This window comes from Oryzias melastigma, linkage group LG1 (genome assembly GCF_002922805.2).
Source record: "Oryzias melastigma strain HK-1 linkage group LG1, ASM292280v2, whole genome shotgun sequence".
NCBI classification, from domain to species: Eukaryota; Metazoa; Chordata; class Actinopteri; order Beloniformes; family Adrianichthyidae; genus Oryzias; species Oryzias melastigma.
This window is the reverse complement of record NC_050512.1, coordinates 10,980,750-11,007,354: the sequence shown is the minus strand read 5'-3', so window position 1 is coordinate 11,007,354 and position 26,605 is coordinate 10,980,750. Positions and strand designations below refer to the sequence as shown.

Here is a 26,605-nt window from a genome sequence, read left to right as displayed (position 1 = left end):
AGATATTACATACATGTAAAACTGTAAACAATAAAAATATTCAACTTTTGACGGTTTAACAGCTTTAAGGAAAGTGGCGTTGATTACCAATAATGTCAAGGGGAGATAATAACATTGTTATTGGGCTTTTTATATAGAAAAAATGTATTTTATAACATGTACATCCTTGTTTGTTACATTTCTATATGCAGATCTGCAGCTATAATGTTGCTGAGGTATTCAAATAAAGTCAAGTTTGTTTTTGACAAAGATAACTGCTTCAGTCTGAGTCCTAAAATCAAATTTTTTATGTATCATATCAAGGCAAAATAAATAAAAATAATAATAATAAAGAGCAAAAAACGTAATTCTTATCTTGAAATGTTGTTATTGCCAAGATTCTTGGCGGTAAAATAAGCTAAAGAATAGATAGCATTTTGGAAAATGTTTAAACTGACACTGGTTTTGCCCCCAATAGTGACTGGGATAGGCCCCAGCAACTCCAGACCCTGAAAAGGATTTATTGGAGGGATAAATCAATGGTTTTAGCTGACAAAATCTTTCTGTTCAACCTACCTTTACGTAATACATAGATAAATAAAGTTTGAATTGCAGATATATAAATGATTTTTTTGTTTCATGTAAACTATATGGACAATATATACTAGAGGTTTTTCTGACTCCAACACCCCAACCCACAATCCTGTGTGTTCAACTGTTACTCAAATCCACCTTAAACTCAACTCTGCACTCACAACATTTACACATTTTCTAGAGAAAAGCACACAACACTCAGGTATGATTGATAAGATCGATCGATAAGAAAGGATTCTGTTCATGCTTTATGATAAACACATGTTGGAGATTAAAAGGCTAAATTAAAAGATTAATTACTCCATATCTCTCCACTAATGCTGTTGGTTTTTCCACAGTGAGAAATTACAAAACATTCAACTTTTCACTTGATGCCAAAAGTGTAGATTTTGTCAGGTTTTTGTGCAAATTTAATTAACTTTTAACTTGTAAATCCTTCTCTGTGATATATTTTTGTGTGTATTTTTTTACTTGTTTTGTTTATGAGTACTGTATCTTTAAATTGATGGTAGTATGAGTTGTTGGTTTGTTAATGTTGGACTAAAATATTCAACCTGTTGTTAATCATGTGTGTTTTTTAAATGACGATCTTCATGGATTAGATAACAGCTGTCAGAGTGGATTGAGAGTTTGACAGTGACACAAGTAGAAGTGATTTGGAGGCAGACGTCAGACACACAGATGGGTTCCTTAAGAGGACACAGAACTTTAATAGGATTGGAAATGGTACTGACCAGCTGTAAGTATTTAGAGAAAGCGGGAGATGACAGTCCAAAAGTAGGCCCGAGGAGGGGTGGCATTGCAAGTGTTTTCTTTTAGGCTCCGAGTCGAGCGAGAACACACTCGGGCCTGCTGCATCAAGACGGATAAATGGATAGGAAAGATGAAAAAGATGTGGAAGAAAAGGATAAGGCTTTGGAAATGAATGAAGCTCTTTAAACACGTCATCAAACGCTGCGGCCACAGCGGGGGGCCCTGCATACGCCCGAGTGAGGGATGCTCGTGTGGGTGTGTGCATATAGTTTTGTATTGGCCTAATAAACCATCCGTCTGCAGGGAGGGGTGAGCAGTGGATGTGAGTTTTAAAGGGGGGGTTACAGCACTCTTTTTTTTCCTCCATATTTATACCTCTTTCAAATGCACAGACAAACGGACGCAGAGTCCAGCCCAGAGGTTTTTTTTTTTGATGGTCGTCGATACCGCTGCGTGATGATGTCATACGGCAGACAGCAAGGGAGGGAGGCCTGATCAAAGGAGAGAGGGAGGGATGAAGACGGAGGAGAGGATAACCAAGACAACAACGGGACAAAGATGGCGACGGCTTCAGCAATGGGACGTCCACTGGCGTCCAGACCCTCGGATCACCAAAAGGCGCCAAGGCCGTGCGGCGACTGCGTCCTCGCCCTTTATCCCAACAGGAAGAGCACCAGCGACACGGACTGGAACGACTGCGCCAACCTCAGCCATCACCACCACCTCCGGGCTAGCATGGTAAGCTTTCTTAGCCTTTCTTCCGCTGCCATCAAAGCTTCAAACCCTCAACATCCTACTGTCTGTCTCCCATTACAAAGTGCCATTCTTTTTGATATACCATTTTGGACCCATTTTCCTCCCTTTCTCTGCCCTTTCATCATGGTCTTTTTGCTGTTAATATAGGCCTCTCTTTGCCATCAAAGGCAGCACATCAATTGCCTTGACTCCCAAGTGTATGTGTGAGGGTGAAAGAGAGAAAAGGGAGAGGAGAGGAAAAAAAAGAAGAAACCCACATATCAAGATCAACACAAGGCTTTCTTGCCCGTTGTAGATGCTGGTTGGGTTTTCCTTTCCATCCACTACTTTCTACGCCGCCAAAAGCTAAAGATGCTCTTCGAAGCCTCCGACAATCCCTTCGAAACCTTGTGGCCCAGATTCAACGTTTACTAAAAAGATGAAACTGGATGCTTTTTATGCTTTTCTTTGAGAATATTCTGTAGCTTGTGGGCTCCTGGGCCAGAGCTCTTCACCAGTGATGACAATACGTGAAACAATATTTGAATAAGCAGCAGGAGGGCAGCCAGCTAATCCACTGTGGCTAATCCAGTATTGGTGCAGGTCATATTGGTAGCTGGAGTATTCAGCCCCATCACAATACACATCAGCAGGATGCCATGGCAGATATACTGACACTCTTACTACAGGCATGGCTGGAAAAGGCCAGCAGATGGGTGTCTGGACTGAGAATTTTAAATAAAAGTCGTGAAATAACTACTATTTTAAGACTTGCACAACCATACTCTATGACGATCTATTTTAGTCAAATGTATAGCATGACTTTTAGGTTTTAAATATCTAGGGTCCACTTTACAGAAAACAGTATTCCATATTTTGGTATTTTCCTTCCACACACACAATACACTTGTTCCTAATTAGTTTTTGAAGCAGTGGTGTTCTGTTTGTATTTTGAGAGGTGTATAATAAAGACTTCACTCTCCATGAGCTTCTAAATGAGCCTTTGTGCCAGGAGGCCCCCAAGAGATAAGCCTGTTTCTGACAGGCCTCTGTACAGACGCCTAAATCTGCTGTGGCAGCTGGAACAAAAGGACTCCCGAGCTGGACCGGCGCACTGACAAAGATCCCCGTCTGAAAAGTCTGGGAGGCGGCCACAGTTTAAGAATTAATAATCGCTGCTTATCTACACTGGACGTTGTTACTTCATCATAGTATTGACAGAGAGAAAATAGTGGTTAGAAGGCAGAAGCATCAACATTGATCTCTCTTTAGTTGCACAATTAGCATTGCAGGCATTCATCTGTTTATTGATTGAAATGATGTTTGTGCAAAAAAAACTGTTTATACAGAAAGTACAAGCACAGCCATAAAATACTCCCAATGGTTTTCTAAAAACACTACAATGGTAGGGTATTTCAGCCCTCTTTTGAGCTGATCATTTTCTACTAATCACTACAAATACAACTATATAAAATGTATCCATCCATCCATCCATCCATTTTCTTGACCGCTTCATCCCGTTCGGGGTCGCGGGGTGCCGGAGCCTATCCCGGCCACTGATGGGCGAAGGCGGGGTACACCCTGGACAGGTCGCCAGTCTGTCGAAAATGTATCCAGCTATTCTAAAATATTTAGTTGCTGTTGTTCATTTTTCTTAGAAAATTTTTTTATGTTCTGCAAGGTTTTATTTGTTTCTTTTACTATTGTAAAGATATTTGCTTTTTTTAATCATGTATGACTTAATTGAGTTATTAGTTTAGTCTTTAAAGCTACAGGATTTAACTTAAACTCTAAATTTTAATTTGGACATTTTCTCACATTTCCTTTAAACCAAACTCAGTCGCTCAGGGGGCCGAAATCCAAAACACACCTTAGGTCGCAGGCCGAACAGGATAAACATTTATTGAACGCTATAAAAGGACATTTTTAAAACTATAAAACATAACTTTTTAACATAAATATGAATAAAAACAGGATGAAATATTATTCCAGAATAAATCAACTTAAACAGCTTTTTAATATTTTAGCCTCTATAAAAATCCATCCATCCATCCATCTTCCTCCGCTTCATCCGGGACCGGGTCGCGGGGGCAGTAGTCTAAGCAAAGATGCCCAGACTTCCCTCGCCCCGGCCACTTCCTCCAGCTTCTTTGGGGGGACCCCGAGGCGTTCCCAGGCCAGCCGAGAAACATAGTCTCTCCAGCGTGTCCTGGCCTTGGTTAGAAATAAGCGCAAGATCGGATAAAATAAAATGATCTGGAGGGCCGGATATAATTACCCGAAGGGCCGGATCTGGCCCCGGGCCTTGACTTGACCAAACCTATTTCTAATGTATTCGCCTCAGCCCCCTGGATAACATTCTTACCAACATCCACCTCCAAATGAACAGTGTCTCAACTGTAATTATGTAATTGGTATCTCGGTTTCCTGTATTTATTGGACATTGTTCATTAGGTTTTCACACACATCATTTTATCAAACCTCAGTTAAATTTAAATAAATTTCATATATGTTTTTCCTGAAAACCTTTCCAAACAAAAACCATATTTATCCTGTCTTTGTCAAAGTCAGCATTTAACATTTCAAATGATTTGTGGTGTAATACTATTGTTTTTATTGAATTGCAAAGTGTGATCGGTATATTGAAAGAGTTATCCTCTCCTAGCATGATTGGACCGTGCCTTAACCCACCCTCTTGTTGTTTTTTGGGTAAAACGTGCCTCACAGGCATATTTAGCTGTAGAAAAAAAATACTTTTACCTACTCTTTTCCAACTTGAAATTGTATGACTTTTCTAAACTCCATCATCAGAAAAGTAAATTTGTTTATGTTTCTATCTGGATTGTACACCTCTGGAGTGCAATAAATGTTGTATGGGTCATTTTGACCTGTGACTCATAGAAGCGATTGAACACCAAAAAAGTTCAAAGTCTACGAATTATCTGTAATTCTGAGATACTCACACCTACACACTTTTGCACAAGCAAACACACAAAGCTACACACACACCCCGACACACACTTACCTACAGTATTTCTGAGTAAAGGCTGTAAGACTACTTAGGTTTTCCTGTATATGTGTATGTACAGTAAAAATACACTACATATTTTGTTACATTGAGAACAAACACTGTTGTTTTTCTGTTGTATTGAGTTCATATATAATTCTGATATATATCACGGGCTGCACGGTGGTGTAGTGTTAGCACTCTCACCTCACAGTGAAAAGGTCCTGGTTCAAACCCCTGCAGGGACCTTTTCTGTGTGCATGTTCATCCTTGGGTTTTCCTCCCACAGTCCAACAACTTGCTTTATAACTGGGGAATCTAAATTGTCTCTGGGTGTTGCAGTGGGAGTGCGTGCTTGTGTGGGTCTGCAATGGACTGGTGACCCTCACCTTTGCCAGCAGAGGTTGGACTATGCTCCTGGATGGATGGATGGATGGATGGATATTTCATTCCGTGTCTAAAAAACAAAACATATAAGATTCATTAAAAGAGGAGGCACTATTCAATCCTTCAGAACACCCTCTATTCTACTCATAGCATTTTCTGCTCATCCTCAAATTCTAAACTGTCTTTGGACGAAGTTCATTCCAGTTTTCTGATGCAAGTGAAGAAAAACTTTCACAAAAGATGATATACAGAGCTAGTTTTTACCATTTTTGTGCATTACTCTACGAAAAAATGATTGTTCATTGATCATTGCCTTTATTTTTAATATGTTTTGTTATATTTTATGCAACAATGAGTAGTGTCTGATCATTGCACATGTACAATGTAACTTTTACATCTTACTTTTTGTGTTGCTTCTGAGCGAGGTCATCATTGTAAATAAGAACTGGTCCTCAATAATTTTCTTGGTTAAATAAAGATTTAATGAAAATAAATAAATGACTCATCCAAAAGGCTTAATAGCTAATTTTATTTTATTTTTTTAATTGAGCTATTTACAACAGATGAAAATGTTTCCATTCTGAAAAATTTACTCCTTTTTTAAATGTTTCTCTTGAGTTTTCTCCTGTAGATTTTTCCCTATTTACTGTAAATTGCCATAAGTTTTCTTTTGAGACCAAAGTTGTATTTGTCATGCATGGTAAATATGTATGTACACCAAGCAATAAGTTGAGATGTACTGTAGATCATTGACTGTATATGAGAAGTGGACCGAGTGAGTGTGACATCACCCATAGAAAATGCCTTATTTCTGGCTCCAACAAAATGAAGTCATTTTTTTCACAATATGGACGTCACCGTGTTGGAGCCAGACGATGTCAGTAGGCAGTGATTTGTCGGAGACAGTCTGAGTCATGGTTTCTATGGCAATCACTTGTGAATGAGGAGTGAGGTTGTTGGGAGTCCACACCCGTAACCAGGCCCGGTGCCCTAGGCGAAAAACGATCTTGACGCCCCCTGCAGGGGAATTGAATTCAGTTGTAATTATTTTTTTTAAAAGCAAACACACTAACTGTTTCACCGATCAGCTAATGTTTAAGAGGATTTGAACAGATAAAGGTGTTAAAAAAAAGACCACTAGATCGCCAGTTAAAATCATCTTTTTTGACCAAAATGAGACAAACCTCTGCTTTGAGCCGATGTTTCCTCCTTTTCCTTTTTTTTAATCCTTTAAGTTTTAAAGAAGCACTAACAGCGGCAACACTGCGCCCCTCTCTCCACCCCCAACCTAGCTTAGACAGCAGCGGCAGCAGGAACTTTTGAGTTATTTATTTTTTTTACATTTTTTTAATTATTACTTTTTACATGAAATTAGAATGGGTGGTGTGTCAAACTGTTAAAAAATATCAATATATAATCATTGTGATTTGGCGACCCCTCCAGGAGATGGCACCCTAGACGGCCGCCTAGGTTGACTATACCCAGAGATTGCCCTGTCCGTACCACTTGATAGAAGGCTAAACAAAATCAGTTGATGAAACGTTTCAAATGTTTGACATGAAACCGCCTACTTTTTTTGAGGCATCTGATTAGTCAATTTATACCTTAAATATCTTGCACTAAACAAAAAATATAATGAAAAAAATTGATTAGCAAGACCGTGTTAGAAAAAAAGATAGCAGAGCTAGATTGGTTATTCTGACAAATAAAATAACTGAGTAAAAAATATTTATTTAGAAGTCTATAGGATGTTAGCTTCTTGAAGCCAGCGGGTATTTCCTATTTGGAATGGGAGGGGGCGGGGTCACTCAGTCCAGTTCTCACATACAGTCAGTAATGCAAGTTGAAATGTGGATTATTAAAATGACAACAAAAGTTGTGAAAGGCAGCTAGTTGTGAATAGGTGCTATGAAAAATCAAGTGAATTTATTTGAATTGTAGCATAGAAACTACTTCTATGACAAACTCAATGGTCCAAATAAAATAAAAAGTAAAAACCTTTAGCTCTACAAAATACCTTTTCTAAAGTCATCAACTAAAGCAGCTGCTAAAAACAGCTCCTAACTCTAAAGACTGTTCTCAGTCATACAAATACAAACACAGTAACTCTAGTGAGCCTCACAGGTAGATTTTGTTACCTGTGTGTTTTGAGGTGGCCACCTACATTTTACCCCCCCTCCCCATGATATGTTCTTAGCCTTTGTCTGTAATGCATTGTGGAATTATCAGTTTTTAAGAGGCCAAACGAATACAAGCAGAGAGCCTGAAGGAGGAATAAACTGGAGAATAGAAGAATAGATGGATGGTTGAAGGTAGAATGAGGCCAAGGTGTATTAGTGCCCCCTTGTGTGATGACCTTTCTTCCGCTGAGAACTCAGACCGCTACATACTCGGTGTCTCTGTCATACACACACATGGTGAAGATTCATTATTCATTCATAAGAAGCAACATGCCCCCAACCCCTCCTCACCAAGACATCATAAAGGTCAAGTTCATCTTCGTCAGTATTCTCCCTTTGTTTCCCTCGCTCTCCCCTCATTGTCTCAGGGGGCACTGCAGCAGCCATAACAACAGCAGCCTGTTGCCACGGAACGCTCTGAATGCAGGTGCAGCGCGTTGTTGACTGCTGAGAAAATCCACCGGAGTAATGTGAATACATTTCCATGAGGCAGTGGGTTTAGTTTTTCCTGTAAAGTCTGCCAATCAAGCACGGTGTCAATTTTCTAAACAGAACTGCTGCGTGTCTTCATTATCTCACTCTAAAACAGTGCACACTGATTGCTAGTTTAAAGAGATGCAGCCCTAAATGTGACTAAAGAATGCCAACACACCAAAACATTAAATTGCAACAAAAAAAGCAACATATTTTAAAACACATCATAGTTTACCTAGATTTTTTTAGACATTGAAAGCATAAATCCCCAATATTTGTGGCTCTACGATCAGACCCATTAATGCCTCATGAATGGATACAGGCTGTTTGTGAGCAAAAATGGGCAAACTTGTGTGAGGCATGCAGGTGAACTGTTAAAATTTAAGATTGTATTGTATTGGTGGGTCCATAGAGCGAAAAGGTTCGTCTTCAGGTAAGTAGGGGTGAATCAGGTGAGACTCAGGCACCTTCTACAGAATTTTTTTCTCTCTCAAATATTCCAAACCCAGTTCAGCGGGTTGTCTAAGTGAAATAAAGTTAGACAGTCTACCCCATGGGTACAGCATTTACTTGCGGAGGAATAAGGACCAAAGTCATATGAGGTGGCTTTAGTGGAGGGGTAGAGTGGTCAACCCCCTGATTGGAAGATTGTAGGTTCAACTCCTGCCTTACTTGCCCATGTGTTGAAGTGTCCTTAAACTTCTCAACCTCTGGGGCCTCAATATATTGGGTATTAGAATACATAGTTTTTATCTCCTAGAAAAGTCTGTTTTGGCTTTCTAGCTTGAGCACTTTAATGCTATTTCAGTGATTTGCATTTTTACCACACAGTTAGATACTAATGGGTGTGGAAATTATCTTAGACATTTTTTATAATATTGAGCTTGGGGCCCTCAAGGTTTTGGGGGGCCCTAAAGGCATTCACCCACCTTTGCCTAATTCTAAATCCACCTCTGTTTGCTTACCTTATCAATGCTTACCTGGAGAGAGTATTTTAGATATGGGCTATCAGAACTGTAAGTTGAATGACTAAAAAATGTACAAACAACCCATATCTAATGCTGCTTTTTGTGAAAGTATCATAAAGAGGAAGACTTCACCTTCACTTGAAAAACTATGCTTATAATGAATGGAAACAACTTTAGAGGAGGTATGATTTTAAAACCTCAGAAAAAAGTATTTGGACTGAACTCCATCATTAAAGTGGATTTTTTGTCCGTATAAAGCAGGTTTTGCAGAAAATAACTCCCTAATTTTAGAGAGGATGGAATGATCTACCAGCAGGTCTGTCATCCACTACATTAAACTCTTGTGGGATCAACTTGGATGTGCTGTTTGTGTTAAGGTAAAAACAAAAAAACAAACAAAAAATAACATTTTGGCTGACTTACCATAAATTCTGGTTAAAGACCCACTACAATGAAAATTATGTTTTAGTGTTTTTAAGATTTTCTTGAGCCGTTTTTTTTTTTATAATTATGGAGGACGAATATTGAAAAAAAGAGAAACACAAATGGTCAGAAGAGACTAAAATATGTTTTTTAGATCTTAAGAATGACAGAGAAAACATATGATGACATATGAACGAATAAATCAAAAAAGTAAAGAAGCGTGGAGGCCGGTTCTGGAAAGAAGAATTTCTCATGAAAAATTCTTCTCTAAAAATTCCAGCTTTCTTCCTGAAATATCCACCAGTGCAAGTTTTGATTTCAAAACATTTTTGATGGTTACTCCTTAGATAATTATTGATAACTTTGATGGGTGATACCTTTTTCATCAGCTCTTTTGGGGGTTTTTGAGCTCAAAATAGCATTTTTTATGGAGAGAAATTAGACTCCCCCAAATGTTTGCGTGTTACAGGTTGAAACTAAGTTCATGCACAAATCTTTAAAAATTATGCACGAATCGCTTGTTACACACACAACCCCACATTTGTGCACAAATCTGAGGTGAGACTGTTTTCACGTCACCAGTATTTGTGTGTGAGTGATGCGTTTAAATGCCGCTAGAATAAAGCAGCATCTAAATGCATCACTTACACATGAATCTTGGAGATGTGTGTAGTTAATTTCAAGCTGTTGTAATTTTAATTTGTGCATGTGTAATTTGTTTTTCTTTTTAAATGTCTTTTTTTTATTTCCTAATTTTTGTACTTATGCACAAAATGTATTGTACGACTCACAAATCAAGAATTACGCACAAATCGGGGTGAGTCTTTTTTCTCTCCATACATTTTTAGGTTTTTGATTAACAGGTTGTTGGACCAATGAGTGAACCCAAATGAGCTTTATGTTTTACTTTGTCTTGCCCAATTGCAGTTTTTAGAACCCTGTCCAGGTAGGCAGAATAAACTCCCGTCAATAAATCCCTCCCACTATAGGCTTCATTTTGGCAGTGCAGAATCCACTGGGTGACGTCATAGATGATCTATCTAGTGTATGCATGTCTATGAATGGAACTGGAAGTTTTGCATATCCGACTGTTGAGGTGTGAGTAGTTTTCAGAATTTCAAGGTTTTTGAGAAACATCTCGTCACACAGTATTTCATAGTTTGCACAGGAAATCAATAAAAAAAACACATTTCTGAATAAAAGCTTAAACCTGCATGGATGCCGTTGAGGATCCTTAAGCTAAACAGATACACAATCTGTTCTACTAGATCAAATACAACTAACAATCTTTAACTGAGGAGAAGGTTACTATTCTTGACCAGTAATGTTTTTTTTTTTTTTTTTTTTTACAAAATGCTGTGTCCTTAATGTCTTTATCTCTCCTAAACCTAGATGAATTCCTGCATTATTTCATTTTATCTCTCCTAAAAAAGGTCACTCTGGATTGTTTATTTGTACTTTTGTATTTGTACTTGCTCATTTTTTTTTGTCTGATTTACACTAAAACGTGTGTAATTAGAAAATGACTGTAAAAACTTGCTGTGCTTGTCAGATCAATGCAGCTTTCATGAATTCCAGAAAACATCTATGTCAAGTTTAATTTACGTTTATTGTCGTACATCGTTTGGTCATTAAACAAATTTCTCATGACGGATAACAACCTCATCCTCTAGCCTTTTACAACTCATCCAAGTTACAAAATAAAAGTTTTATGCAATTGTTTTTGCTTTTTGCAGCTTCAAGTTGTCATGGAGAAGCAGTTCAGCCAGAAATGGACAGAGATCAGAACAGATGTCTGGACCTTACCTGAACCACCAGATCCAGGCCTTCAGCCCGGTCGACAGCCAGCCTGACAAAATGAAAGGTGTGTCTTTTTTCTTCAGTTTATTTGGTTTTGAAGTTCTATCGGTAAATATCCCCACGAATTTGAAACAAAACTATCTTTAGAAACTCTCATAGTTGATAGTTCTAAAGTTTTTTTTGCAATAATTGTCTCGTTGAATCAGCAAAAGAATGTGAATGTAATAAATCATGAATAGAAGCTGTAAATTTGGTAAATAATTGGTTAATTCATTTGTTTTGTTTGTCATAATTGTGGTTCTCTTCAGTTACTAAGAGATAAGCATGTGAAGGTTCTTTTTCATCTGAACCATGTAATTACAGGATTTCTGCTCTTTAGTGGATTTTTAAGGTTAATCCAGAATTTAGTGCTAATCTGAGTAACAAGCCTTGCACATTATACTTACTTTAAGGAAGATAAATCCTGTGCTTATACTTAAAAAAACATCACTTTCAGTTACTGCACCAGATAAGTTACAGAAAGACACAACCAAACACACCATAGAACCAGTTTTTACAATAAATCAAATTAAATGCAATTAAGTGCCCAGAATTTAGTTTAGTAATCCTCATTTGTTTGGTCATAGAAATGATCATTAGCAGCCTTTTCTGTCTCCTCCTCCTCCTCTTCACACGCACATGCGCACATGTACACGCCCGCACACATCCTAACACCCGCGGACCTGAATGACTGACAGCTCGTTGGAGGAGAGTGACACGGAGGGCGGTCGGACAGCAGCAGCGGCGGCGGCAGCGGCGTGTTTCCTCAGCCTGTCTGTCTGTGTGTGGATGCTGGCTCCTCAAGTCTGACAGGTGAGTCCATTTATCGCAGCTAAAACGTCAGTTTCACTAGATTTGTTTCACATTCACACCTAGGAGTGTGGAGCAAAATAGCCTCAGATGAAATTGTTTTTTTAGCAAAAATCTGTTTATTGAAATGTTCATTTGTCTTGTTTATTTTTAATAAATGTAACATATATTTATGTTATGTCAGTGTCAAACTGCGTGACACCGTGTTCACGAAATAGGATATAACTTGCAATTGGTAGTTTTTGTTTATTTATTTATTTTTATAACGCAGTTCCAGACTTTGACAAATTATGTAATGAGCCATTTTTGCCGACAGGGGCGCTATTGGACGCGTTTACAAATACTTTGATATAGAGCTGTAAAATATAGAACTGATAGATGGTTGGAGAATTCTTGCAGTGGAGCGGCAATCTTAAATTCTATAAGCACTATCAAAATCGATTTTCAATTTCTATTTTTATTAGCTAATAGCTGTTTCTGTCTAAAAGTAGACTTGTACAGGTTTTATTTTATTATTTTAATGGAAAAGATAAGGCAAATTATGCTTTAATTTAAAATTGCTTCAAGTTAAAGGGGGGTTATCAGGTTATCTTACCATGTTTAAACCGTAAGTTTAATATTATTTAATGTGGCCTTCTGTCCCTCTTAACATTTTTAGCTTTTTAAAGTTTTTATTAGTATGGGAAATTAGGATTGTATTTATTTATTTGGACTTATTTTAAACAGCTTCATATGGTTTGCATGCTAGAGAAAAAATATTTCCATGGTGTTAATTTAATTTCCTAAATAAATTAATAAATAAATAAATATTTTTTAATTGCCTGCATGTGTTTTCTTCTAAAGAGAGGAAATACTTTTTTAAAACTAATTTTGAAATTTAAATGAAAGTAAAAGAAAAATAATAAATTCTGCTAATTATGTTATTTTACTTCAGTTGAAGAATGAAGAAAACAAACTTTAAAAATGTCATCACGAAAACTAAAGCAAAAATACAAAGTGTTCTTTAGGGCTGTCCGATCTATGCAGTGCAGTTCTACGGACGTACTTCGTAAGCTGTCGGCGTGCGGGCACGTAGAGCTTTCGCCCTGTATTATTGCTCTCAAACTAACCACCATGGAGAGTTAAGGGCCAGCCGACGGGATAGTTTTGCTATTATTTAGGAACTCAAAGCTATCCATATGCTGCGTTTCGGAGCACATTGTTGTCGCCAGTATCCCCAATGCAGTGGATTACGGGGAGCGGGCTCTCAGACACGGTAGGACGGCGACTTTTGAGGGGAAACACGGGACGTTAACGCACTTAGCTACGCTAGCCAGCTAGTACGCTAATAAACGAGCTGACACACCAAGCTAGCTGGCGCTGCAGCCGCTCAAGTGGAAAACGTGTCTTTGCCTTCTAGTTTTTCAAACCGTCTAGTTGTGTTGGTACATTCTTTAGAAAGTTTGCGCTATTTTTTGTTAAAGTTTGCTCCGTACTTGCAAGTTTAGAGTTGACGTTCTTACCGGACACTTTTTTTTTTTTGCGTGCAGGCCCGTTTTGTTTGGCTGTGGAGTTTGTTGCCGTACCCATCCCCCACCGTCTTTGCAGGCCAAGATGAATGAGATTCTCACTTCAAAGCGCTGGAATTGCTGGTGGCATTGCTACAAGGCCAGCTAGCTGTCTTAACTTGTTAACACGAGTTTAAATGGGTGAAAAACCACTCGCAGCCGCGCGGACGGTTGTCGGTTTAATTCCTGCTAGCAACAGAGAGCAAGCTTCTCGCTTCAAAGACGTCCGTAACTTGATGGTAAACTTCGGGTCGTAAGTTAGACTATTCCTATTTTAAGTATTTACTCTCATATTTACTCAAACCGTGTTTTAGTATAGTTAAAAGTACGTTAAACTAAGAATTTTATTATGTATTAGTACCATACATCAAACTGATTCTCTAAATATCTAATATGTCTTTTTTTATTTCTTTCTAATATTTAATTACGTTTGTATTTATTTATTTTTGTGGCTGTTCATTGTTTGTAGGCATTTGTTTTTGTTATATTTTTAGCCATTGTTGTATTTGGGATAAATCTTATTTTAGACAGTGGGGATTGTTTGGCTCTTGTATAAATAAAGCTTTATTCAATTTAGTAGGGGTGTAACGGTTAATCGATTATTATCCCTATGGTCCAACCAGATCAATCTGTCTGAAGCATGTTGTGAATCGAATCTAAAATTGTTTCAAAATCAGCTATAATCGGCATTAGAAAATACTATTCGAAAGGTTTCTTTTACTAGAACATAAAAACGACCATCATAGCGGACAGCACATGATGGCAGCAAATAAAGATGAATCGATCATTACAGTTTAATGTGTGGAAACACTTTGAATTTTGCAAAGATGTGTGTGACCATACAGTGTGGTATAATGTTCCCTTTGTATTACTTTTATGAGGAAAAACATCTAAACTTTCTGAAAATGTGAATGGATTTAATTCTTCTTTACTTGTTTGTTCACTTATTTAATTAACACTTGATTATCTTGCAAGGAATCTGGAAAACTTCTCCTGCACTCTTCAGTACTGAACAAAAAGTGTTCTTAATCGATTTTAAGTCAGTGAATTGGATTGTTCAAAATAAAAATATCGACTGAATCTTGTTGAAATTATGATATAAATAAAGTTGTAGCTAAAATGGATTGTTATACCTCTAATCTGTTGGATCGAAACTCAGTAAATCTTAATTGGTAGTTTTAAACTATCTATTGGACTGGTATACTTGTAATTTTATTTATTTACAGACTCGAGGTCCAAATAAAAACGGCACAACCTTACATAAAAGAAATAAACACATGAAAAACAGTCAAATAGAATAAAATCCCTTGTGAAAGTATTATAAAAGTAAGGGAATTAATAAAGCTAATTTCTGTTTAACCACCTGTGATTGGTGATGCTAACTGTCTTTTTCCTGTCTTGTAGGGTGAATTGCTTGCCAGAAAAATCCTTGCTGCAGGGGAAGGTCTGACCTCTGCTTTGTACAATCAAAGCCATGAGTGTTGTCAGAGAATTACCCGGGATCGGGTTCAGGGGCGGTGGAGGGGTTGCGGCCTCTCTTAGCGGCCCCGCTCATTTTACTGAAGATGCCCCGCGACCTCCAGTACCCGGCGAGGAGGGGACGGATCTGGACCCCCCAGTCCAGTCAGTCAACGCCCGTCCAAACAACCTCTCGCAAGTGCTCGGGTGTCCCGCTTCGTCGAAGATGGGAGACTTGTCTGGCTACGCCCCCTCGTCGTCGTCCGCAACGCCTCGCCGCCCGGACCTGGACTTGGGATACGAACCCGAGGGCTCTGCTTCTCCGACGCCACCTTATCTGAAGTGGGCCGAGTCGCTACACTCGCTACTGGATGACCAGGATGGCACTCAGCTGTTCAAAAACTTTCTCTGCCAGGAAGGGTGTGCAGACCTGCTGGACTTTTGGTTTGCGTGCTCCGGGTTCAGACAGAGCAGCCAGGAGAAAAGGGCAAAGCTGGCCAAAGCCATCTACAAGAAGTACATCATAGATGGAAGTGGGATTGTCTCGAGGCAGATCAAAGCAGCTACCAAGAGCTTCATCCGGGACTGCGTGGGAAAGCAGCATCCAGATCCTGCCATGTTTGACCAGGTAGCCAAAACATTGATTAGAAACGGTCAATAGTAGAACACACTAAAACATTCATTCATGAGCCTCAGTTCAACTGTGCATCTTCAAACAGAATCCTCAGTGTATTCTAACCAGGTTTATACATATCAAGCTGTAAAAATAGTCCCACTTATACATTTAAAGGGTGTGTTTGGTTTCATAGTCCAAAATAGCCACGCTTTGAAAAGATCAGAACTGGAATAGATATGAGAGTAAAAAGATTTTTACTGCCGTTTAGCTCCATCTTTGGAGGTAAAATCATGCTTTACTTTATAATATTTTAGAAAATCATTCATGTTAAACTTCTTCAAAAGACTTTCATCTGGTTTTAAATCTGTGATGAGAATGATTACAGTTGAAATTTGATCTGAAACTGTAGTTAAGCCTTATAATAATGGTAATATTGCAATTTGTAAGAAAGAGTTTCAGCAAGTCTGCATATACAGTCTATCAAACTGATAATTTACAGATTAAATTAAACTTTTTCTGGAAACAAACCCAGCAAAAATACGGATTTAGCCTAATTTGTTTAGCCTCTTTGTATTCTCTTTTATGCTATTCGTCTGTTTGGTCACTTGTGATAAGTCGGTCTACTTAAGAAAACATGTTTTCATCTCAATATGCTGCTCAAAATAATTAGTTTTTATGTTTTTTACTAAAGCAATATGGATTTCAAGACAGAACTCAATTTCTTGTATATCCTAGTTTTTGTGTATTAATTTTTTTTTGTTTTTTTAAAAAAACACTCAATACTACTTAGAAAGCATTAATATTTTACATGGTACCTCCTGTTTATTGAACTTAAAAAGTCAGGAGTGCTTTAATGCAGTTAAGTTTGTTAGCATTCACTCTCCTAACATGCATCAATGTTCATAGCATTATGACCTATAAATGTAGGAAATATTGCATCTTAGACTATAATGTATAAACTAACATGATGTGGTGTCTGTCATCACTTCAGCTGAACAAATAATGTAAACTTTGCTGCTGTCAAAAGCATATTTATAAAGGTTAAAGAGACGTAAACAAACCAGATATTAACAATTTGAACTATCTGAATTTTGAAATTGTTGTTTGGGATTTTAGAGCTAAACTATCACTTTACAATATGTAATGTTTCTGTGCTGTTTCCTATTCTGTTCTTTCCTCTGTCTTTAAACTGGTGTCATTGTCGGTCGAGGTTAGAGAATTTGATAAGAAATTGAGGTTGAATGTTTGAGCTACGTGTGCGTCTCTGTCGTTCATTCCAGGCACAGACAGAGATCCAGGCCATGATCGAGGAGAACACCTACCCTTTGTTCCTCAAGTCCGATCTGTATTTGGAGTACACCCGGACCGGAGGAGAGAGCCCCAAACCCAACCCCAGTGATCAGAGCCCCTCTTCGGGTCCAGCCAAGTCCAGTCCTGGATACCTGCCGACACTCGCCGAGGATGAGGAGTGGAGGTGACGTTAACCTACTTCTTTACATCACACCACAAAATGTCTGAATGTCGGAATTTTTCAAGATTGTTCTCAGTTCATCACAGTTCTTTTTTTTTTAAGTAAAAGTAATCAACAGTTATCTTCTTACGTTTCTGATGAATATCAATTCTATTCGTAGGTGTGGAGGGGGTGCAAGGGAGCTGGAAGAGGAGAAAGATGAAGAATGTGGAAACACACCAGCGAGCAGACTGACTCAAAGCCTGCTGATGCAGACGGCGCCGCATCGAGCTACAACCAGCAGGAGAAGAGCGGACACCAGAGAGTACAGGTGTGTGTCGTAAAGCACAACACCCTAACATCCATGCTGTATTGCAAACATGGCGTTTTATTCCTTTTTATGTCAGTCTATTATTGTTTTAAATATTCATATGACAGTTTGGGATTAATTAATTAATTTACATATTTGTCCATTCACAACTCAAATCCATAATACCATAATAATTTTCAGATCTATAACAGAAAGAATTATTGCTTTTACAAATTCATGATGTTTTCAAGGCTTTTGTCAGAAAAAATATTTTGTGCACTAATAAATCATTTGTGTCGATCCTTCTTCAGGCCGTGGCGAGAGCCTGTGAACCCGTACTACGCCAACATGGGCTACGCTCGGGCTCCAGCAACCAGCGCTAATGACAGCGAGCAGCAGAGCATGTCAAGTGATGCAGACTCGATGTCACTAACCGACAGTAGTGTGTAAGTGAACCCAGCTGCACCATTGATGTATTTTACTGGAATAAGTGGTGTCAAAATGCAAAGTAGGATAATGCTGATGAGATCCAGGTTAATCGTTGTTTCCCCGTGTGCTCCCCCACAGAGATGGTATTCCTCCATACAGATATCGGAAGCAGCATCGGAAAGAGATGCACGAAAGTGCCAAAGCCAATGGCCGTGTGCCTTTACCGCATATACCTGTGAGTCCAGGCTTTTAGCATTCAGCTGATGCTCAGTGGAGAAATGGGTGCATCTTATATGACAGCTTGAAGTGTCTAGAAATCAAATTCATTTATTTATTTCTTTTTAATGTTTGTGTGTTTCATGAAGCGCACGCATCGCATGCCAAAGGACATCCACGTAGAGCCGGAGAGGTTTGCAGCAGAGCTCATCAGCAGGCTGGAGACCGTTCTCAGAGAGAGAGAAGCAGAGGAACGGCTGGAGGAGAGGCTGAAGAGAGTACGACTGGTGAGTTGCTCAGTTTTTGGTCATATTTTAATAAAGATCCCTTTGTTAATGTTAGTGCATGAACAGTTCAACAACCTGTCCTCAAAGTTCAGGGTGTAGCTCTATGGCTTCTGCATGACTTGGTTATCAATAAAGTCACTAACCCAGAACGGAAGAGTCTCACAATGGATATGGATCCCAACAAAAACCTCGTTTCCATTGAGTAGTCTGGTCTGGTCCAATATTTTGAGTGTTTTATTGTAAAATTGTTCCATTAAACAGTACAGAACTGTACCTCTTGAGGGCCCCCCATCTGTTCTAAGTTCATAGAAAAGTGGAATGAGACGGTTGGGGCGGAGCCGCTGTAGCCACCTGTTGATTGTCAGAAAGTGATGATGACATTAGAAAATAGAAGTTAGCATTTCTGTTTTCCTCTTTATAGTGGAATCTTCTTTCAAACAACATAAAATTCCTGCCCTACACGATGTACAAAAAGTAAAGCAAGAAAAAGTCGACCTGCTGGATGACCTCTGTTGTTGTTGCTATTCTAGTCATCACACTACAACGACACGCTAGCTGTCTACACCACGGATGCGGCGTGAAAACAAACCGCTCAGTGGAAGCGAGATTTAACTGAGTGGAAGCGCTCGCCAAAATTAACTGGACTGTACCGGATCGCTCAGGGAAAACGAGGCTTAGCAGTCACACACTTTCCCTAACTGAACCAACTTGTAAAAATATGTTCATACAATGTGCGTTCTAGCTGCCACTTCCATAAAACGTCTCTATAAATGTGGGTTTCAGACTTCCATGTTCAAAACTCTCTCGTTCACACAGCTACATTTTTAGAACTGTTTTCAAGCTCTTCGTACAGAACGCACGGCCTTTAAACACACACATTGAAATGAAACCAGGTCAAACTCTGACCAATCAGGGACTTATATTTGATGGTACTTCACGGAAGTACCAATTGTTTGTAAATTGATCATAAAAGATAAATGAATCATTGCAGTTTGTGTCCGGTCGGAGTTATGACAGCAAGTCTTCCATGTATCGAAATAGAGCTGTAAAGGAAAAAGCCTGGAGTGAGATTTGCACCCTTTACTAGAATAGAATAGTTTATTTCAAACATGCAAAAAGAAAAAAAAAGATAAGATAAAAATATACAGAGCATAAATCACAGCAGAAAAAAACAAAAACAAAACCCAAACAATACAAAACAGAACAAAAAAATAAATAAAAACCAAAATCAACAAACATGTTTGAAAAGGGGATAGGCAGAAGCAAATGTTTAGGCCTATCCCTTTATGTCATTAACTTATAACGTAAATAGTTCCCAGTTCTTAATTACAAACAAAACAATACAATATGACAACAGCTTTCAATTTCTCTTATTTTCACAAATGAAATCATGCAAACCATCCACAGTCACGTGTCTACAATCCTTCTTTTACATACTTATGGTAGTTTTTATTATGCAGTTATATACTTTGATAACAGCTTCTCTTTCATTTTCATAGTAAATAGTTTGATGCTTGTACATTGTTTATAGTTTATATCAAGCCCGTTCCACAGTTTTATCCCACACACTGATACGCACATACTTTTTCTAGCTGTTCGAATTTTTGGTTGTTTGAAGTTACCATGTCCCCTCAGTGCGTAATCGCCGTCCCTCTGTCTAAATTGTTTCTGAATATTGTGGGGTAGTAATTTATTGTAGGCCTTGTATAGAAATTCTGCTGTGTACAAATTAACTAAATCAAAAAAATTGATTACCTTAGAATTTAGAAATAACATGTTAGTATGGTCACAGTATCCCGCTTTATGGATTGTTCTTATTGCACGTTTTTGGAGGATGAAAATGCCATTTAGTGATGTTTTATAATTATTGCCCCATACTTCAACACAATAAATTAAATGTGGCAATATTAATGAACAGTACAATGTGTGCAAAGATTTGTACTTCAGAATGTGTTTTACTTTATGAATTATTCCAATACTTTTAGATATTTTACTCTGGACATATTTAATATGTGGCTTCCAGGTTAATTTGTTATCGATAATTATGCCAAGGAATTTAATTTGGGGTACCATTTCTATTATATTATCTTCAATATATATTGGCAATTCCGAGTTAATTTTAGAATTACCAAACATAATTGCCTTAGTTTTTTTTAAGCTTAAAGATAGCTTATTTATGTCAGTCCATGTTTTAATTTTTTTTAAGTTCAGAATTTATTGTATTTATTAGTGTATTGTAATTGTCGTTTGAATAAAATATGTTGGTGTCATCAGCAAACAGTATTATTTTTAATAAACGTGACACATTGAAAATATCGTTTATGTAGAGGTTAAATAATTTGGGACCTAGAATTGTGCCCTGAGGGACACCACATGCAATGCCCTCACGTGTTGACTGATATTCCCCCATTTTAACGAACTGTTGTCTGTTAGTCAAATAACTTTTAATCCAGTTCCATGCTACCCCCCTGATACCATAGCTATCTAATTTTTTAAGCAACACAGAATGGTTTCAACATTTTGCACCAAGCGTTTTCCATCTGTGACAGACATCTGCTGGTAAACGGTAGCAAAAGAAAAGATGACCAAGAATCCTCTTCCTGCTTGTCCAGTGTGAACGTCATGGGCTGAACGTGTGTTTAAGAACTCATGTTTAGCAGATTCTTGAAAGTGTGTCGAATGCCCGCTGTGCACCTGGCTTAACGAGTTTGAATCATTACACAGCATCAAAATAAGGTGGAGTCTGGTGGTGTGTATAACATGTAACCAAACATGAGGGTTTGTAAACAATGAATGAAAAAATGTTTTTTTTTTCAATCTGTAAATATTTTAGCAGTGCAAATATATCTGTTATAATTAAAGGCCTCACCTGACCACTTTTGCTCAGCTAAAAAAAAAAATCTGTCTTATCTTATTTAGACACGGGCTAATATTTTTCAACTGATAAAATCTCTGCTGAACATTGAATTAGTTTGTGTCCAGATTTAGTTGTGCAATTTGATATTTGAAAAAAAGTGAGGTAATTCTGACGCAACTGTTTAGTTTTATGTCTTCCTCTAGTTGTTCCTCCTACTCTGTGGATTATTTTTTGATTAATTGATATATCTTAGTTTGAAAGGTGATTACACATCTATGACAGAACTGCCAGGCTGGTTACATCCCCAGTTAAAATGCAACAGAGGCGATGTTTTCTCAGAATAAACCCATTTTCTCTTTTAACAGGAGGAAGAAGGGGACGATGCTGACATCTCCATGGCAACCTCCATCTCCTCTCACAACATACCACTCCCCCTCCCCTCATCGTTTCCACCTCTATACGGTGCCCGTTATTCCGAGACCACTGCAAACGCAGCAACGGCTGCCACTTATGGCAGTCTGGTTGCCATGGAGGATTCCCAGGATGACGACCCAGAATCTATTTTGGATGAGCACGTTCAGCGGGTGATGAAGACGCCAGGCTGTCAGTCCCCGGGGGCGGCCAACAGCACCTTAGGAGGAGGTAGACATACCCCTCCCAAATCATCCCGCTCACCTGATGGGGGAATTGGGCTGCCTCATTACCCCCCACACCGAGGCGGAGGTCATGGCTCGTCTGCCTCTGGGGTCAAAGGTATAAGATTGGCCAAGAGGGAGTTGGGTCTGGTGGGAATTGTCAGATTTTACATATTTTTTGATGGAAATTTTCTGTCCATACGGCGGCATTTCTGTGCCACAGATTTAAAATCCTGTGGTAAAACCAAAACGCGGACTAATGTTCTGTGTTAGGGGACTTCACGGCTGCATGCTCTTATTGATTTAAATGTAAAATGTCTTCAGGAAAGAGCTTATCTAATGACTGTTTCCCGGATTTGTTACAGCAATGCATTATCATAAGCAGCCGTACCACCACAGAGGGAGAGAAAGCCAGGAGGAGGCGGGCAGCAGACCTCAGGCCAACCTGCCGTGGAACGGAGAACCAACAAATCAATACACAGGAAGAAGGAATTATGCAGACGGAGCTGGAGCTAGCGTTCTCGATGGAATGGGTTACAGGTATGTAGGGCTGTTAAATCTGAAGTGTTTTTTAATCACTGCTGACTTCATCTTTTAAATGAAAATGTCTCCTTTTTTTCTTGAATCTGCAGTAGTAAAGGCAGTACGCTATCGAGAAGAGGTTGTAAGAAGACAGAAACGTTGGGTAAAGTGGACGATGGCGGCCGTGACTTAGAAACTCAAGTGCCACTAGAGGATCTGGAGAGGAACCAGAAGATTCTGCAGTGGATGATGGAGGGAGACAGACAAAGGAAGAGCTCTCACGGGTAAATCGATATAAAACACTTGTGCTCAGCATGATGATGCAGAAACAAGAAACTTCTCAAGTTAAAAACCCACTCCGATCATCCTTTGATCTGTTCTAAAAGCATTCCCAGTGCTCTTTTAATTAGGATTATGTCGTTATAAGGAAACATTTTAAAAACTTGTTTTCTTTGACATATTTTGTGCAGAGCAGCAATAGTTCGATCAAAATTTTCCTCATTTTGAATAGAACAACCTCCTCCCCTTTGCTGCATAGCAGAGTATTTTCTCAGTGACAAATATGCTCTTTTCCAAATGGCATGTTTTCGTCTGCTCTGAAATTACCGCGATTTAAAAAAAAAAACTCAGAAATACTAATTTAATCCTATTTATATTTACCTATGTCCTTTATTTTCAGAAAAATCCCACAGAAACTTGTTAAAAAACATTTTCATTGGAGTGGGTCTTTAAGAATTGCAATAATTGTGTCAAAAACTGTCGGTGTGAACTTGTATCCCAAACATTTCAAGCACTTCTTGGTGCTGAAGAAGGCGAGTCACAGAATCCCAAACATGTACAGATCAGTGAACGTTCTTCGTGTCGGCCTAAAAATGTAAAATCTGAATCTTTTCATTTTAACATAGCTTGTTGACTTGATACTTCAAGAGAACTTGGTTTTGTTAATGCTTAGTGTTTATCAAAAGAACAACTGTGAGAAATGACACTACTGATGTTTTGGCAGTACCAGGGAGAGTGATGGCATTCTGACTCTTTCTTTGTTCTTGCTTCATGTCTTCTTAAGGATAATACTTTTTCTGATTATTCCCCATCTTAATTAACCCTGCTATCAATTTAAGAAATGTTATGCTACGTTCACAGCAAGCACAATTCAAGCCTCATATTTGCTTCTCTTTTTAAACATGTCAGATTTTCTGCTCAAAGCTTAGTCCCTTATTGGTTGATGCATTCAGTGTGAATGTAGCTATTTATACCCTGAAAACGTACAGATCATATCAATTTAGCTGTCATCAATATGCTTGCTGCTCAGTGGCTAGTACACGATTGGCTGAAAAATCTGTCCCAGTTTATGGCTTGTCATTGAGTTCAAGCTCAGTCTTCTTTAAGAAACAAACATTACTCAAGTATTCTTTCAGTTTAGGATTTTTAGTTACTTTGTCTTTTTCCCAACAATTTTTGCTTTTTGTTTGTTTTTTTTTGTTTTTTTTACTGTAAAAGTTTAGAATAAATCAGTGCCGCTCTTTCAGTTGCAAAAAGTTTGACTCAACTCTTTCAACGTGACTTTCAGCAGCAGCACCAACAGTTCTCGGAGGACAGGAACCAGCAGCGAGTCCCGTCCAGCATCTGTGGAGAAGCCCGGCGCCGTACACCCCTGGATCTCCGCCCAGCTGCGGAACAACCCCTCATCAATGTCCAGCGCCATTCCGGGCTCCACGTCCGCTCAGATCCAGCCTTCACACCCTTTCATCCAGGACCCCGCCATGCCCCCCAACCCAGCTCCCAACCCCCTCACTCAGCTGGAGGAGGCTAAAAGGAGGCTGGAGGAAGAGAGGCGGAGGGCAGCTCTACAGCAGGCCAAACAGAGGTGTGCTGATATTTTGAAACATTTTTTTCTCTTATTTTTACTTTTCAGTGTTCTAAATCTCTGTTTGTTTGTCTTAGGCATAAGTCTGGAAAGAGGCAGCTCTGTGAAAACATGACTGTTGCTTACTACTTTTGCGGCGAGCCCATCCCGTACAGAACATCCGTCAAAGGACGAGTCGTCACTTTGGGCCAGTTTAAGGAGCTGCTTACCAAAAAGGGCCACTACAAGTCAGTGTGGATTGTTTACAACATCTGTGTGTTTGTGTCTGAAAATTGTTATGTAATCGTACGTCTTAATATCTTTGGTTGCAGGTTCTACTTCAAAAAAGTCAGCGACGAGTTTGACTGCGGTGTCGTTTTTGAGGAAATTCGGAACGATGATGACATCTTGCCCATCTTTGAGGAGAAAATCGTCGGAAAGGTGGAGAAGATTGACCGAAACTTGGGAACATGAAATGCAAAAAAAAAAAAAAACGTTTTTTAATGAAGCGATGGGCTGAGAATGGAAGAAGTTGCTAGAAGAAACCGGATGTCAGGAAGTTTAAAAAACAAAAGGTGGACGGAGAAATGTGCGACAGAAGGGAAACTGCTGCAAGAGAAGAGGCGGAGTTTGGAGGAGGTGGTTGTGGAGCGCGAATGACCCTGTCAGTGCCTGGCTTAAACCGACGACTTAAAGCAAAGAAACTTGAACGATTATGCAGGAGTGGCAGAAAAAAAAGAAATCTCACCCGTCATATTTTCATGGTGGATCTTCACGGAGGTTAGGGGGAAGAAATGGCTGATCAGTCTTCCGCATGGATGGAAAAAAGTGAGGAAACTTCTGGAAGAAGTTCTGAAAGTGGTCTTCCGCTTCTCCTCTGAAGACCATACGATGCTGCTACATTACCACGGAAACTCTTCAACTGGTGCTCGGGACTGTCTGCTCCTCAGTGGCGATGAGGGGGGAGGACAGTAAAGTGGGTTGTTGAACTTCTTTTTTTTTTTTGGGTTGCTTTTTCTCTCATAGCCTCAAGCACAGATCTTTGATTCCTAGATGTCACACGGTGATCTCTCACATCCACGCGTTCACTGAGTCACCCGTTTACCAAAGTAACACGTTTGCGATCAAACAAGCATCCATTTTATTTCATTTGAATTGTTTATGTACACGCCAGGTACAGTTACCTATCACAGCAGAGTAGTTTTGTCATCTTAATCATGTATTGAGTTTTGAAGGTAGTTTGTCAAACTAAGGCAGCCTTATTCTCAAATTATTTCTGCACCTCACTTCAATGCTGTCTACACCTAAGCAGGTGTTTTTTATTTGAAATAAATCTTTATGGCTGTATTTTTTTTATTTTAAGCTGTCTTGTTTTTGACAAATCTCAGTTCTCCTTTCTGTCAGAAGTTGATGCTAAGCTCATTGGGGATGCCTGCCTGGCCAGTGCCAATTCTTTTGTAGGAACTTTTCTAGAAGTGCGTTCTTGCGTCTGTCTTTTTATGCTGGAAATCAGCCAAAGAGCACTACGCTTCCTGTGTCCCGACGCGCACCTTTAAGTGGAGCCCCCACATGAAATATTTTCATTTAGAAGTCCTTGCTGACAGTGTACATTTTCTACAAAAAACATAAATAGTTTGGAAAAGATTAATGCAATGAATTACACACAGTTGATGCAATTATCATGCCTAAAAAAAAAAAAAAATCTGTACGGAGCCAAAGTCGGCATTTTGTTTTGTTCTGTAAAGGAAGCAAATGTAAAAGGGAAAGTAGTTGGTGAGGCATTTACATGCAACTTTCATACACTGAATGTCATTTAGTCCTTAGTACATTTTTAAATTAATTTATATATTCAGTCAAAACTGCTCATGATTTCCAACCCATAGCCAAGAACTTAGAGGAACTAACATGACTGGACTAATTTCTTGGATGTTTTTTGGTCACAAAGCTGTAGCGTTAATGAGGAGTGTTCTAGCAGTTCTGGTTTTTACCTTTTTTTTTCTAAGCTGGAGTCGATCAGACTGCTTCCACCAGTAACACTTTAGGTAACTTGTTGATGTTGGACGGTTTCATTGAAATGTTTTGGGAACTGAGCGCTTTGAAGAAGAAACGATGACTGATTTTCTGAACTTGATTACAGAAAAGCCTTTTGCATTATAGTGCCATGAAACCAATTGGACTAGTGCATTAACATCTACGCAGAATGTATGCTTTTTGTGTGTCTGTGTGTGCTTTTTTTGTGTGTGTGTGGTGTTTAAGCTCTTGCCAACATCCTTGCAGGATTACTTA

General features: G+C 38.8%; 2 protein-coding genes across 5 annotated transcripts in view; one reads left to right on the top strand and one right to left on the bottom strand.

Annotated features, from left to right (window-relative positions):
- Positions 1-13,780, bottom strand: part of LOC112137207 (RNA exonuclease 5) — a 40,977-nt gene extending 27,197 nt beyond the window's left edge. The window contains exons 1-2 of the mRNA XM_024259383.2: positions 13,652-13,780; positions 5,458-5,525 (exon numbers count right to left, since the gene is read on the bottom strand). The gene's annotated coding sequence lies outside the window, so the exon portion shown is untranslated. The remainder of the gene's footprint in view (positions 1-5,457; positions 5,526-13,651) is intronic.
- LOC112137206 (axin-1) lies at positions 1,384-25,666 on the top strand. Of its 4 annotated transcripts, XM_024259380.2 has the most exons (15): positions 1,384-2,064; positions 11,237-11,364; positions 12,038-12,152; positions 15,101-15,782; positions 17,051-17,244; positions 17,402-17,551; positions 17,842-17,976; positions 18,098-18,194; positions 18,325-18,462; positions 21,685-22,072; positions 22,320-22,494; positions 22,587-22,760; positions 24,044-24,340; positions 24,418-24,567; positions 24,652-25,666. In XM_024259380.2, the coding sequence occupies exons 4-15, from the start codon at positions 15,171-15,173 to the stop codon at positions 24,791-24,793; spliced, it is 2,652 nt and encodes an 883-aa protein (XP_024115148.1). In that variant the 5' UTR covers positions 1,384-2,064; positions 11,237-11,364; positions 12,038-12,152; positions 15,101-15,170; the 3' UTR covers positions 24,794-25,666. The 4 variants fall into 4 exon arrangements, with proteins under 4 accessions (XP_024115148.1, XP_036067653.1, XP_024115150.1 ...); XM_036211760.1 differs by having other exon boundaries at positions 11,237-12,152; XM_024259382.2 differs by lacking the exons at positions 1,384-2,064; positions 11,237-11,364; positions 12,038-12,152 and adding an exon at positions 13,184-13,404 and having other exon boundaries at positions 24,047-24,340.
- Positions 25,667-26,605: the final 939 nt, after the last annotated feature.